Below are 16,079 nucleotides of genomic sequence, written 5' to 3'. Positions count from 1 at the left end.
AGTGGTCAAATACTGGAATCATCTGCCCAGGGAGGTGGTGGAGTCACCATCCCTGGATGTGTTTAAAAAAAGACTGGATGTGGCACTTGGTGCCATGATCTAGTTGAGGTGTTAGAACATGGGTTGGACTCGATGATCTTAAAGGTCTCTTCCAACCTAGAAATTCTGTGATTCTGTGATTCTGAGTAATTAAAAATGGTGTGAATATCAGCTTCAGGTTCACTAACTGCCCTTTGCCCCTCTTGGGAAAGGTGCTTAAAAATTGCCTTCCTGAGGAAGGCATGGAAAGGTTTGCCCAGTAGAGGGATACTAGGACAAAATAAACTCGGCCTATGAAACCCAAAGGGAGCTATTATATGCTTCACACATTGGAAACCAGGAAATTCATTTAGGAACATGAATAAAGATTCAGAAAATTGTTCTCAACTACCACTTTCAGAAAACTTAAATTAAGTGGGCTGGACACTGGAAATGAAAGGAAGCAAAACTACCCCATTCTGGCAGGGGGTCTGTGAACACAAAACCATTTCCAGATTTAAGAAGTACTTCAATTAAATTGTTTCATAGTGCTCAATTCCAGTGAAAAAAACTGGAGTTTTTTTCACTTTATGTTACAACACAAGAAAAATGTCATGAATATAGGCCAAAAGGCAATACTGGTACGACAAAAGTAACACCAACATGCACTAAATTAAAATATTAAGGGAGGGAGTGGGAGAAAAGAACAAAAAGAAAAGGACTTTCTAAGCAGGGAAATAAATAATCTCCTTTAAACATGCTCTGTTACAACTGAACAAGGTATGACTGCAGTTTTCAGCTTTCTCAGTAAAAGTGAGCTGAAAAGTGAGCAGGAAGTCTTTATCCCTCTCAGCATCCTCTGGAAGATCCAGTCCTTGCTCCCTACACTCCATGCTCTGAGTCAGATTATTCACAGCACCACTTGCAGTTCACTGCTGGCTCTCTGCAGGTGGGTTCTTGTCTCCTGTACACAGAAGCAGGGGCTTGGCCACGGGGAGAGCAAACCCAAGCGCTGCTGCTGCTGTGGCCAGACAGGGCTCACATTTCTCCATCCACGGACAGCAAGCAATCGGCGAGACAAACATGCTGGGAAACAAAGCAGGGCTGGGTTTCATTAACTCTGATTCATAAATGGAAGCAGACATCCTGGCCAGTCTGGCTTTGCCACATGGTCTTGTCCTGATGATGGACTTTGCTCTGGGAGACCTATTCCCTAAACCAATGGGAACCAGGTGAATGGGAAAAGACAAGCTTGCATTTGTCAGAGGAGGAAGGATGGGGTTTAGGCAGAGGCAGAGGCCATCAGAGAAACAGGAAAGTACCAGCTTCAAAGAAAATCACTCATTCAGTTCTAACAGCTAGAGAAATGATGACACAATGGCAATTTCTGCCCAGGTGAAAATGGAAAGCCAAAAAATTGTTGGGTTTGTTAGCAAAGGAAACTGAGTGGCTCTCCATGCATGGCAGAAGGACATAAAGGATCTTCTTTGGGACATGGCTGCTCACAACCCTACAGAGACATATCTGCAAAGGGGAGGGAAAAGAGAGCAGAATCCTGGGTTTGATCAATACTGTAAGTACTAATAATCTTATTGTTAATAGCTGTTATTGATATGTGGTAATGCAAAGTTTTCCCTGGCAAAATCACTTCAAATCACAGACAAATATGTCCCAGTAAGAAAGAAGAGTCTGTTGGAAAGGAAAATTACATGGGAAACACATGCAATGAACAGACAGAATTAAATAGAACTACACACTAGGAATATGTGAAATTTTCCCTTTCCCTTAAGGCACCTAACATAGAAAAGAAAGGGGTCTCCCATCTCCCATCTCCCATCAAATGGATGCTCCAAGAACCTTGTGGAAAAGGATGTGGGCCATCAGCACAGAAAACCCATTCATCTGCACACATTCCCAGGGATGGAGTTGCCCATAGGAACCCCTTGAGCACAAACACAGGAGTGGGAGCCAGGACTGCATATGTAGCCATTCATATCCAAAAGCAGTTGCACAAGAAAATTTAGGGGAACCATCCTTAAGATGATGCTGCCTGCATTACATGTCCTCCAGCTCGCCAGCCTTCCCTGGACACATGAGAAGCCACACACAATCACACCTGGCACATACCTGCCTCAGTTCAGCTGCTCTCATCATCAGGGGGAAAAACATATCTGGGGAAAGAGTTTCTGCAGCATGAGTAGATTAAAACTACTGTTGTGAGGAGAGATGAAGAAATCCGTTTCCTGGGATCTTCGATTCTGATTAATAAGAGAACCATCTCAACAAGGGATAAAGGCTCCATTTTAAGGAGGCAATTACCAAACTCCAACACCTTCCAGGATACTTTAAAAACCAATTCTCATCCAAGATAGCTGTATAAAAATAATTGTGCAACAGTGTTGCATTGGCATGAAAAATACTGTGTAACCTGAAAAGGTAAAAGAAAACATCAATTTGCTATTTGCAAAACTCTGGAGCTGAAGGGATGGATATGTACTGTTAAGCAATCCTGCAAGAAGCAAAAACTATCTCCAGTTTATAAATACACTTCAGCAAAGCAGAAAGCTTTCTTTTGGAATGTATCAGATGGCACATATTTTTAGAAGCTTTTTAAGGAAGATGATGTCACTGCATTTGTAAAAAATACTCTTCTTTACAACTGACCAATTTGCAGAACAGCCCAAAAACTCTGAATAAACACAAACCACCCAACTCAACAACTGCCATTCAGATCAGCTGGCTTCCAGCAAGTCTCATTAGCAATTTCCCAAAATTAGGGAAAAGGCAATTCTAAAAAAGACTGAACACACTCAGCATAATTTCTAGGCTTTGTGTGTGTGTGTGTGTGTGTGTGTGTGTGTGTGTGTGTGTGTGTATGGCTGTGTGACAACAGCCAGAATGTAACTTTTTGTTCTATGCATAATGAGATCGCATTCAAAATGTGCTTGTATGATTGTGTGGAGACCATGTATCCATTGGAGCAAAGTGGTGGGTGAGAGGCTGGACATGTGCTCTCACAGCCCAGAAAGCCAAGTGTGTCTTCGGCTGCACCCAAAGCACCAGGGGAGGGGAGATTCTGCCCCTCTGCTCTGCTCTGCTCTGCCCTGGTGAGACCCCACCTGCAGTGCTGCATCCAGCCCTGGGGTCCCAGCACAGGAAGGACATGGACCTGTTGGAGCAAGTCCAGAGGAGACCAAACTGATCAGAGGGCTGGAGAGCCTCTGCCATGAGGAAAGTCTGAGAGAACTGGGGTTGTTCAGCCTGCAAAAGGGAAGACTTCAGGGTGACTATCCTGGTTCTGGTCAGGACAGGGTTAATTTTTTGCAGAAACTGTCAGGGGATGTGGCCAGGACCCAGAGCTTATTCTATCCCACCTTACAGTCATTACCAGGGGTGCCAGAGGAAGGGACTCTCTTTTGGGGAGTAGGGGTTCCTTCCAGTCTGGTATTGCCTATTGTCAAGGAGTTTCTGTGTAAATAATTTCTTTTCTTGTAGCTTCTGTCATTAGTATTACTCCTGTTCCTGTTTGTTTTCTTATCTTGCTGTTTCCAGTTAATTGATCTTATCTCAGTTTATGATCTTTACCTTTTGTGCCTCCAAGTCTCAAGTCCTCTGCAGGTGGGAGGGGAAAAGCGGAGCAGGAGGGAGGAGCAGGTGGTTTTGGGGAATCTTGGTGGGCACACTAAACTGGGGACTACCATTCCTAAACCATGACAGTGATCCAACTGAGGCCTTCTCCTACCTGAAGGGAACTTCAAGGGAAGATAGGGCAAAACTATTTACAAGAGCATGTAGTAAGAAGACAAGGGGGAATGAGTTCAAATTGAAAGACAGGAGGTTTAGATTAGATATTAGGAAGAAGTTCTTTACCATGAGGGTGAGGCACTGGAACAGACTGCCCAGGGAAGTGGTGGGTGCCCCATCCTGGAGGTATTCAAGGACAGACTGGATGGAGCTCTGAGCAACCCGATCTAGTGAAAGGCGTTCCTGCCCATGGCAAGGGCGTTGGAACTGGATGATCTTCAAGGTCCCCTTCCAACCCAAACCATTCCATGATTCCATGAAAGTTTGTTCAACAGACTGATCTCACAAGGGCTGTTGAAGCCACTCAGTCTGGGTCTAACAGGGCACCGTGGCTCCTGGACACTTGCTATGGGCAGTAGGGACACACTAGGGAAGATCAGTCCTACATCATCCTGCAGCCAAGTAAGAGCAGATTTCATGGGAAGGCAACCTGACAGCCCACCCCTGGGGCAGCAACTGGGAATTACTGGCAAACATGCATTCCCAAACTGAAAAAATAATTAACTACCTGGGTTATTTTAATTAAGATCTTGACTTTTCCACCACTCCAGGATATGCAGATGTTTGGCTGCTGGGATGTATCAACACACCTGAGCACTGGAGGCAATCTGTGTCTTGTTTTTTTCATATCTCAGCAGGCAGCAGAGAGGGGCTCCCATCCTGTACTACCTGCACACCCCATGGTATCACATTGGCCATGTCTATGAATGGGAGACTTTGTTATTAATGACACCTCTGCTGCTGCTTTGGTGGAGATTTTCATACGCAAATTTCAGCATACCAAAGGTGTTTGGCTGTTCTGGCATCCTCCCATCAGCTAAGTGCCAAAGCAGAGCAGCATTTTACACTTAAGTAAGGAGATACAGTTTTTACCTCAAGGATATGATGTTCCATAGGCAGAGAGAACCTGATAGGAAATGACAAGGAGCAGTGGAGAAAGCACGATGGGGAAAAGAAAACAAAAGAGACAAACAGAGAAAGGAAAGGGCATGGTACTGTCATGAGAGGACAAGCCTTCATTTTTCATTTCAGTATGCAAGATATTTTCTCTGGTTTATCTGTCTTTAGGATCTTTAAAGTTATTTTTCTTGATCATCCTCTTCTCGTCCTCCACCTCCTCAGGACCATGTTTTCCATACTCCACACAATAATCAGTGGGTCTCGTACAGAAGATGATGCTACTATGTAAATGCAACTGCTAGAGCCCAGTCCCTAAAGAGTAGGGATTGCTCAGCACTGGAAAAGATGAGATTAATGGCAGAAACTGCACATGACTGTAAACAAATTTATCCCTTCAGTTTATCCCTCCTCTTCTTTGGTTTCTGTTACTTAGGCCTGTGAGATGCAGCATCTCTGACTAGAAGATATCTGTTGAAATCAATGCCTTCAGCTTGAACTAATAATCCTCCAACCATCAGAGCACCTGGACTGTCCCTGACACATTTCTGTTCCTGAGGAACAAACCCACTTATTTTATAGCACACTTAAAAAAAATCCTGCAAATTCATTTTGTTTGTGTTCAAACAAAATGCTCAGAAATGAGACCTAGGAGACAACAGTAACAGATTAAAATGTTAAAAAAAGCTCAATGTATTAATTTTAAGTACATACTTATGTTTGGTAAGTTATTCTGAGAGCTTTACTTTCCATATTGCAGTGCCTCAGTGAAATGGCTTTCTGTAATTTACACTGAGATTTTCTGCTACAGACAGCTTACAGTGTGTCAAAGCAACAGTCATGTCAATGTCACACAGAAACTTCAACACCGCATCAAATCAAACTCACAGCATATATTCAACAGGGTGGCCATGGTCATCAGCTCATAGCCAGGTATTCATGCAGTAACAACAGAGCTTTGATTTGGAGTAAATACACATAATTAGCACATTGTATTAACATCGTAGTATGGATACTATTCTTGTATGTTCCTTCTTAATATGATGGTCATTAACTGGAGTTTTCTCAATTCCCTGCAAAGAGGATCAATCTGATACGGAGTTAGGCTGTCAGGCAGAACGGCGGATGAAAGGCCAGTGCCAGCACCTCCCAGCCAGGTGCTCGGGCAACCTGCTGCCTTGCACTGTCATCTTGATGGCACCACAGGGTTCAGCGGGGAATGCTGAGCCCCTCACGCCTAAATCACACCGAGAGGTTCGGGACGGTGCGTCCTGGGCAGGACGGGATGAGATGGGATGCGACAGGATGGGATGGGATGGCAGCAGTCCGGTGGGGCTGGACGCACAGGGTGCAGGACTGTTCTCTGCCTGGAAAAGGTGCCGGGGAGGAAAGAGGGAAGGATGCTCGCCCCGTCCGGGGGAGCGGGCCAGGCGCGACACCCCGCTAACCTTACCTGCGCCGTGCGCCTTTGTTCCTCCGGCTGCCGCGCCGGCAGCGCCCCGGCCGCCCGGCCGCCGGCCCCCGCGGGGCCATCCCCCTCCTCCTCCTCCTCCTCCTCCTCCTCTTCCTCCTCCTCCTGCGCCTCCCCGGCGGCGCGGCGGCGGGGGGGTCCCGGCACGGCCCCTCGGTCCCGCAGCCCCCGCAGGACGAGCAGCGCGGCCGCGGCGGCCGCCAGCACCAGCGCCGGCCAGAGCAGCGCCAGCAGCCGCCCCGGCAGCTCCCCCGCGCCCAGCGCCATCCGCGCCGCCGGCCCCAGCATGGCCGCGCCGGCCCCGCCGCCGCCCCCGGCGGGGATGCTCCGCTCGCCCCGCTCCCAAAGTTGGTGCCGGAGCCGCGCTCGCCGCCGCCGCCCCGAGCGGCACCAGCGCGGCTGCGGAGCGGCGCGGGCGGGGGACCGGCCGGGCGGGCGGGGGATGCGGGGGGGCCCGGGGGGCGCGGACTCGCCGGTGCTTACGGGAGCCTCGCGGCGAAGGGCGGGGGCGCCGTGCGGGGGGGCGGGAGCGGGACCCCGGGCGCGGCCGATCGCTGGTGCGGGGGAGGAAGGGGTTAATGCACGGATGGGGTCTCCCCTGTGGAAGGATGAGCGGTACGCGATGAAAGGTGAAGGCGATGCGATTCGGAGCAGCAGCGTTGGTTTGAGAGCAGGCGTTTGGCCGAGGATTGGGGTACGCAGGGATGCTCACAAGTGATGCTTTTCTGCAAAATCCCCCAGTCTAGACGGAACAGTGTTTGAGGATGTACTTCTGTTGTCAGGCAGCGCTACAAACATGTCGTTATCGAGCAGCATCGCTGTGATGATGACAAGCGCTGCCATGTAACGCAGCGCGAGATGCGCTCTCATCTCGGGCTGATCTCCGAGAAACAGCATTTTACCGCCGCCAGCGGAACGCGGAGCAGAGCGCTCGAACCACAAACCTCTTTGCCCTGCTGGATGGAAAATTTCTTCAGCCACCTGATGAATAAGTGCAGATGATGCTCTCAGAAAGTCTTTTTTCAAAGTCACCGAGTTTCTTTTAAAGTGGAAAGCTGAGTTTTGCCTTGGTCAATCTAGGGGGACAACGTCTAAGCAATAAATAAACATTGAATAGCAGTGGAGGGAAGGAGTGAGCTCCTCGTTCTCTCAGCATGGCTGTGTCTTGCGCCTGGCACAAACAGAGTGGGACATACCAGGGGCCATAACGAAAAAAACAAACCAAAACAAAAAAACAAACAAAAACCAACCCCACAACCAAAAAGAAAAAAAAAAAAAAGAAAAAAAAAGAAAAAATCCAGCACAGAGAAAAGGCTGGTAAGGGAATGGCTTTTATCTGTCATTGTTTATTTCACACCCAGCAGGGACTGCTCTCTCTTGAGTGTGGATCCAAGTGCTGGAGCTCAAACTCAAACCCACTGAAAAGATATGGGGAAGGCTCATTATCCATCTTTCCATTGGATTACCAACTCTTCAGGGATTAAAGATTTATTATTCCCACGTCCTGGGCCGAATTACAATTAATCCTAAAGCAGTCTAGGTTTTGAAAGCACAATAAGGTGTTTACAGCACTCTAGAAATTTCCAGATGAAATACAGGAGAATTGTGAATAAAATTATATGCTGAATGGCCTTATGGGGAGAAGAAGGTTTTGGGAGGGAGGGAGAAATGCTTAATATACAGAAGGGAGCTGTGGGGGTATGGTGGTGCTTCAAATACTACTGATGGGATAGGAAGCTTCTGCTTAAACATGGATCACACAAGTTATCATTTTCTGTCTGTATCTCACACTGCCTATCTTCTAAAATTCAGCACTGAATAATCTTGTGGTTTAAAACCTCAGGAATGTGAGTGTTTCTGTTCCTAGGCCTGATACTGATGTCTTGTGAGAATATGTCTATCTTGCACCCATCTGGAGCTCTGAGCTGATAACTGAATAGTCACGTGCAAATGTCAGAGAGGGGGACTTCCTCTATAGTTAAAAATCGCAGTTATGTGGTTAGTTTAGATACTTACATTTTATTTTTTTCCTTATCTTGATTTTTATTTTTTACCCTTCTTTATTTCTCTGTTTGTAAAATGAAGATAAATCTCTTCAGGTCTGAGCTGTTAAAATGCATACAATCTATATCTCATCTCATACATAAATTCACTACTTTCAGCTCATCTAAATTAGTTTGTTTTTCTTTTCCTGTGGAAACATAAGCTGAAAGACATTTCAGGAGTCAGCATTGCTTAATTGAGTATGAGATTACTGCTTTGCACCATTCCTTTCTATTTCTTTTTTTTTTTCTTCAATAGAGGCAATTACTGTGGCTGGCCTCTAATGGCATTTATTTAAAAAGATAAACATCATCATATTAGACCTTTTTTTTTTCTAGTATTATTACAGACTCATTTGGCAGCATATCCCTTACATTATTGCTCTATGAAAATAGGACAAATTATTATCATGTCATGTTATATGGAAAGACTGAAATTTTATTGCAAACTTAAAGAGATATTTGTCCATTTATGTGTGACATGAGCTAATTGCAAATGCCATTTGGGGAATTGTTCTCCCTTCCTAGCTGGACAGAAAGTCCAGTAATTAGGAGCTTGAACCACCTATGTGTTGTAGATCAAAATGTGGTGGATTTCCACTGACAAAATACTGCAGACACTAATGCCTGATGGGTCCTGGTCAAGCCTGTCTGCTTCTGTGCTGAGTTTGTCTTTCAGAGTGCTGAAATTATGAAGGTAAGGCTTGGGAAGTTTTCTGGAGAAAAATCCAGCCTTATTAATATTTAAATATTTCATGAAAGCTGTTTGATTTTGACAAAATCATATGGCAACTGAAAAAAAAAGGCAAAAAGCTTGCTTTGGGCAGTTTTCATGGTAAAGGCGAAGCAGAGTTTTCTAGCTGAAATTAAAGCATTATTTTTATTTCAATTTTCTATTGAATCATTAAAAATTAAATTTACCAAAAAAGGAAGTAATTAAATGATTTTTAATAACATTTCACAGAAATTATCAGGTTTGGACCTGATGTATTAGCCGTAGACTTAAGGATTGTCCCACAAAAGCCAAGAGAAATGCCCTACCCTGACACTGCTCATGTTTAATCAACAGCAACAGACATGATACAAAAATTAGTGATTTCAAACAAGTCAGAGGTATAGAGAGGTAGCTTTTAAACTGTCCCAGCAAAACCATCTTTTGAGGTCCCATCAAAACCACCTTTTGTGGGGCAGTGAGGAGACCTGTCTAATCAGACTCCCTAACCTTGAGGAGTTCAGCAAGCTGCATTGGGAAGAAGGCAGGGAGTTTTGTTTCCAAGCAGCTGCTCAGAAATCCCTGGGTCAGGGCAGAGCAGGAGCTGTGCCTTCCCTTGGAGGAGCCCTTGGTGCTGACCAGGCTGTTCAGAACAGACCCTTCCCATAGGATCACAAGGCTTTGCTTTCCCCTCTCTGAGCCTTGGGGATTTGGGGTAACTGGGTGGGAAACAGTGGGGGTTTGCACCCACTGAAGTGCCATGGAGCAGTCCCTGTGTTTCTGAGCCCACAGCTGGGAGAGGTTTCAGGGGAGCACTGTGCAGACGTGGGCAGGAGGATGTTTGGACATGGCTGAGATCAAAGTACAGGTCTCTGCTTCAGGCATTTGTGGGCAATGAGACACTGAGTGAGGACATGTCCCCCAGCAAGTTCTTGCTGCAGGCCCTGCTGTGGGCTGGGATCCTCCTGCTCTGCTGTAATGAAGATATTTACAGGCTGAGATGGTCTCACAACCTGCTTGTTTACAGGCTTGAAGGGACATTTGCACCAAGTCCTGAGGTTCATCTGCTGATGTGCAGGACATATATTCATCACATATTTGTGTAATTTGCAAACTTCTCCCATTTTTCCTCTTGTCTGAAGCCCTGGTGCAGCAGTGACTTCCCATGGACATGCCTAAAGCTGATGAAGCACTGAGCTTGCTCAGCCTGCCGATGAGGAAACTGAGGAAGGTGGTAGCTGCACGCCTGGCAGCAGTGTGACAATGACCAGTAATGAGAGAGGAGTGCTCCATCTGCTCAGACTATTCAGCTCTTTTGCACAGCTGCCCACGTGGCCAGGTATTTGCCATTAAATAAGATGATTAATTCCTTGACAAGTTGGTATCTGGCCTAGCAGTCCGGCATTTCCTTTCGGCATCTGTGGCTGCTTTGAGGAATGCAGCTTCATAGAATTTTACTAATTATCTAATAGCTTTTCAATCTCTTGTTTCAGTACAGGGAACTGCTGTTAATTAATTGCAGATCTTCAGCATACCATTCTTAACTGATTCCCCGAGTAAATATGTTTAACACTTGCCTTGGTTTCCTGTACATGATTCATTCAGTTGGTAAGTGATCCATCTTTGTTTGCTGTCAAAGTCTTTGAGTTGGAAGAAGACTTTAATCATGTTACTTGGCTTTCCTGAATAGAGAGAAGCAATGGAGTCGAAAAAGCACGCAATGGTAACGCAGTCAAAGAAAGACCGTGGCCTGGGTTTCTTTCCCCAATAAAAAAGTTGTGTAAGCTTCAATTTCCCTTTCATTTTCATAAAGAACATACTGGAAACATCTATTCAGCCAAAGTCATGAAACTAAAACAAAGAAACAAAAAACATCTTGAAAGGAGGAAAGAAGGCACTTTCCCAGCTTATGCATTAATTAAGACCAGTCAAAGAAAACGGCTTCAAAGGAAGGAGGAAGCCAGTGGTAAGCACGGCTGCAACTGCTTTTAATGGGCTATAGCAATGACATGCATGGCAGGCAGAGCCAGAGCAGGCATCAATGCAGCAGTGGCAGTTCAAAGGCGACAGAGAAAATGTTGGAGGCAGAACTGAAGTTGCTGAATAGTAAAATTGTTTCACTAGCAGATTTGTCAGCCACACTGTGGGACAAAGGAACTTGTTTAGCAGAACACATCATCTTGAGAACCGTAAACACTGCTGGTTTAAAGATAAAATCAAAGGCCTTGAGAGCAAAGCAGAAGTAGACATAAAAGTATGCATAACTGGCTTTCCTGGAGGTGAAGAGGTTTGCATCCCTGTCAAACAATTCAGAAAGAAGCTGCTAAGTGCCCCAGGTCACTCGCACCCTGAGCACCCATTCTTCCCCTGGGTGGAAGCTTGTGCAGAGCTGCATGAATATACAGCAGGATTGGTAGGTTTTTTGCACATCTCCTCAGTGGTGATCTGGGAGTCTGGCAGGAAAATTAATTCCCCCCTAAAAAAAAAATTAAAAAAAAAAAAAAGCTGAATGCAACTTACAACATACTATTATAAATATTTTATACAAGTAATAAATGTATTTGTTTAGCAGCAAAAGACGGGGCTTTATAATGTTCTTTCCATGCATATTTATTCTCAGTGCTTTTCAGCCTGTGCCCCACATCCAGCTGTCTGGGAAACCAGCTGGTAATTTGCTGTTTCTTTTGACAAATACTTCAAGCTCATGCTTTAAGGACTTCCTAGGTCCCTTCATCAGCAACCAGCAGCACGTGTACAATTTTACAGGAACACGATGTCTACAGAGAAGTCTCCAAATTAAGTTGTCTCTCCTTGTTTTAATCCAAACTGGCACACGACACAGTGAGCATGCAGTAAATGAGTGATGACACACAGTTTATTGCTATCAAAACCAGCATTCTGAGAGATGCAGCTGACACGCTGGAGAGAGGGCATCACTTCCCTCAGGGAGGTTTTAGTGTCAAAAATGTCTGAATATACATCCACTGGTAAAAGTGTGGCTACCCTGCAGTGTTCAGGCAGTTTCACATTCTCATGAGATCTGGGTATCAAAGGCATGGCTGTCCCTAGATGGGCTCAGATAAGCTTTGCATCTGAAGAGGATCTTCCACTTTGATCTGGAGACATGGAGGTCTGAAAAATGTACCACATCCACCACATCCTCCATGGTTTCTTCTCATGTTTAGTCATCCTCCACGTGAAAAAAACCTACATCTTGTTGCTAATTTAATATTATCAAGCTCTGGTTTCTCACCACTGATTTCTGTGACTTCTCTGACAGCGATATCATTCTCGTGTTCCTCCTGAGAAGTGCTTCAGTGTCACATCTATGTTACACTCTTAGACTCTTAGACTCACTCCTGATAAATAAAAAGATACTAAAACTGTATTTCTCACCAAATGGCATTTCCAACAGGTCTCATGTTGGTTTTGGAGTCTCTTATTTTGCACATTCCCTCAACATCCTTTTTTGCACTGTCTTATGGAGAGGTAACATTCAGCCTTTGTAACCTATTAACTTGATCCTAGACACATGGTGTGGGATCACTTTAGCTCTCTTTTCTTCATCAACATATGAGGGGCACCAGTGGACCTGGCTGCTCATGTTTTTTCTGCTTCCTAGCCAGTTTACTAATTTCCATTAAATAAAATGTGACCCAGGTTCCTTCAGAGGAGGAGTCACAGCGAAGGGCTGAGTGTCCTCCATGGCTGGCACTTGCCTGTGGTTCCAGTGCACACAGGCTTGCTCTAACAAGGGCTCTGTCCCGTGAGCAGCAGGCCACAGGATTACAGTAATCACGAAGAAAATTCTGGATACGGGTTTTTAGCAGAAACCTCTATTAGCAACTAAGTCTTGAGGTTTTTCAAACTACCATTTTGTCTGGATCCCAAGACCGTGTCCCTGAGTTGAGCCCCAAGGATCTAGACAATCAGGATTTGTTGGGGTTGTTGCTCTTCTCCTCAGCCTACACAAAAAAACCTCAGCCACTTGGGATAAACCCCATATTTATCGTCTTCCTCCACAACCCAGGGTGCCAAGATTTTACCGTAAGGCATGTGACAATGAAATAAATGACACTGATGGTTTCCCATTTTATAATTGCCATGGCAACTATATTGTAACTTTTCTGATAACATTTCATTTCTGGGACTGTATCTCTCACAACGTAGCATAATTTAGCACTCAGAGCCATCCCACCAGCCTGCCAGCCACACCATACAGCAACATGTTGTTGCAGCAGGGCTACTGGAGACTCCCATGCACAGGGTTACTTGTTCTTCCAGATTTCTTCCCAAATGATGCAGCATTTTAGAAGGGAAGGCTGCATATTTGGTAGCTGTTTTTCAGAGGGGAGTACCTTGCAATTTTCTGAGTGTTTGTAGGAGTGTGTGCTTAAGCTAAGTTCAAGTCCTTTAGCAGTTCCTTGCATTTCATGTTCCTTTCATGTAATGTTGTTCTAAATTTAGGGTATTGAACTTAAATTCACTGTATGAGACATCTCCAGAAATGAGATGTGTCTTTTCTCAGCCTCCAAAAACTGTGCTGCCTGCAGCTTACTGTGGTCATTAGATACCATGCAACACATGCTATTCAAACATGCAAACCAGGAAAATAAGATCTGTTTACCTGGAATGCATCAGAGACAGTCCTATTTTTAAATCCGCGTCGGGAATGTGGGAAGCAAAGCGTCTCAGGAGGCAATCCAGGCTGGAAAATGTAGGCAGTCATACCAAGGCTCAGTTTCTTTATCTGAGTGGTGCTGCTGCTGGGCAGAGCTGTGCTGGCCTCGGGACAGGCAGGAGAGGGCAGCTGAGGCAGGAGCAGGTGGCTCCATGCCCAGCTCCATCTGCCAGCTCTGTCCAGTGATGACTGGATCCCAAGGCCTCCCTTCAGGAGGAGCCCACTTCCCTTCATATCTTGCTCTCACCCAAGCCCTCTTGGTCAAAAACTCACAGCTACTCTTGCCTCCCGCTTTCAGCCCTCCGGTTTCATTTGTAGTCCTGCTTCTGGCCCAAGGCTCGCTCTGAAACCTCCTGAAGCCAGGAAAACTAGGAAAGGTCTTCAGCACCTTGACCTCTGCACAACTCTCCTGTAATTAGCCTCAGGCTAATTGGGGGTATTGGGAGTATTGGGCAGTATTGGGAGAAGGCACCTCCCATTGAAAAAGGGCTTGGTGTGGATGGTAGGTCCTGTGGGAAAAACTCAGATCCTGGAAGGAAATGCTGGCCATCATTATGTCAAGGGTCTCTGCTGACACTTCATCATGTTTCTATCTGAAATTGAATCATTTGCTGTTATAAACAAATTATAAGATGATTAAATGAAGCAGAGGAGGAACACCAATATTAGCCAAATTCTCAGTCTGCAGTAGGGATTTTCTACTTGTGTTCCTGGTATTTTCCATTTTATTTCTCAACTAGAAAACAAACCATGTTTTACATGACCTTTGGGGGTCATGTTCACTTCCCAGCTCTGCTGGGTCATACTGGCCAAGCCATTTCAGCTCAGGAGCTAATGGCTTTGCTTTCACATCCTTTATTTGCTTGTATTCTCGGATCAGCATTCCCCAAACCCCACCAGCCCATGGTCTACACAAGGCAACACCAGCCCTTGCTCTCCCTGTGAGCCTCAGTTTTAACTTCAGAATGTGCTGTGCCTGTGAGTAGCATTGGGACAGGTTCCACGAGCCATGGACCAGTGTGGCCAGCAGGGTCAGCTGGTGCGGCCAGGGGCATGGGCTGGCATGGCCAGGGGGGTGACATTTTGGTGCAGGAACTGTTGAAGGTAGCATGGATACCTAAAACCTTGGGGACAGGTGCTTGGAGGAACACTGGTATTGTGCCAGCTGAGAGTATTAATGATGCTTGTTGATCTGGGAGTTCTTCATGCTGTTGAGAGAAAAACAAGCCTTAAAAACTGCCTAAATCCTGCAGCAGAACAGGGTTTAAGGTGTATGCCTCAGGATTTCTAACGAGTTTATTGTGTGGCATGCTGGCCATTCTCAGTTTGATCCCTAGGCATATGCATCCCCCTCATTAGACAGGTGCCAAAGGTGCTAGGTCCTACAGCTCTCAGTAACTGAATCCTATTAACTAACTGCTCACATAATTCTGCGTGTAAAATGTAAGCATTTCCTTTTCTAAGTGTCAGTAGATAGGCATGTTGGTGATGTGAGGCAGTCAGATGTAGTTATAACAGGAAGCAGGAGTGGAATTAAGACGTTCCAGGTCAGTTGTGCCTCTCAAAATGTGGTATTGTTCCCTTGGAGAGCCCATCCCTGTACCAACTGCCTTATTTTTTTAGCTGCCATAGAGAGGCATGGAGCACAGCATGCCTGTTCCACAGCGACTGCCAGGAAAATGCCCCGTGTTGAAATGTTAAACTCCAAAATGCATTTGGGAATATTTCCCTGCCAGTCTTTCCTGGTAGACCTTTGAGCTCAGAAATGCTTCTGCAGAGGATGTGGGTTACCCTTGTGAGGAATCTGAGTACCCAGTGCACAGTCATTTTCAGTTTTCCCAAAGTGGTATCACTTTCATGTTGGCAGATAGGAGAAGCTTGTGGTTACGACTGTAATCCAGTTTCAGTAGCAGAATAATATCTCTATTGTTCAGTCTAGTTTTTAATAGCTCTGTGATCCCACAAGCATATAAACAATGGGAACTGAAGTATAAGATTGGGAAGGTGAAATTGCCCATGCCTTAGTTGTCGATGCACCTTCTCTGTTCATGGAACTGAAGAGCAGAAGGAGGTTCTGTTTTCTGCTAAAATCTAATATTGTAGAATATGCCTCTGCATCCCATGTGTGTCATACCACCTTTGATACTTCTGAGCAGGAGGGAAAAATGGAAGCCCTTACATGTCCGTGCCAAAGCAGAGCCCTTCAAAGCAGTGAAATAAATGATCCTGGGGTGGCTGAAGCCTCTGACAGGGGTGGCAGTCACTCTACAACGTGTCCCCCACCTGGGACAAATCACAGTCGTGTGGCCAGGCCGTCGGAGCTGACTGCTGCAGACTGCGGACCCAGGGAAATCTGCAATTCCAACAGCAGATGGCACAGTCCTAAAACTAAAATCAGCCTGCAAGGGGAAATGCTGCCTGGGCTGTGAATCTGAGCGTTCCTTCAAGGGGATC

General features: G+C 45.6%; 1 protein-coding gene across 2 annotated transcripts in view; it reads right to left on the bottom strand.

Annotated features, from left to right (window-relative positions):
• The window catches only part of LOC119699606 (protein LYRIC-like), a 30,753-nt gene extending 24,136 nt beyond the window's left edge, over positions 1-6,617 (bottom strand). For both annotated transcript variants that reach the window (XM_038133335.1, XM_038133336.1), the window contains exon 1: positions 6,173-6,617. In XM_038133335.1, the coding sequence (XP_037989263.1) occupies positions 6,173-6,478 (306 nt within the window). In that variant the 5' untranslated portion in view covers positions 6,479-6,617. The remainder of the gene's footprint in view (positions 1-6,172) is intronic.
• Positions 6,618-16,079: the final 9,462 nt, after the last annotated feature.

This window comes from Motacilla alba, chromosome 3 (assembly GCF_015832195.1).
Source record: "Motacilla alba alba isolate MOTALB_02 chromosome 3, Motacilla_alba_V1.0_pri, whole genome shotgun sequence".
NCBI classification, from domain to species: domain Eukaryota; kingdom Metazoa; phylum Chordata; class Aves; order Passeriformes; family Motacillidae; genus Motacilla; species Motacilla alba.
Note: the sequence above shows the minus strand (reverse complement) of the source record. Positions and strands in the feature narration are given on the sequence as shown.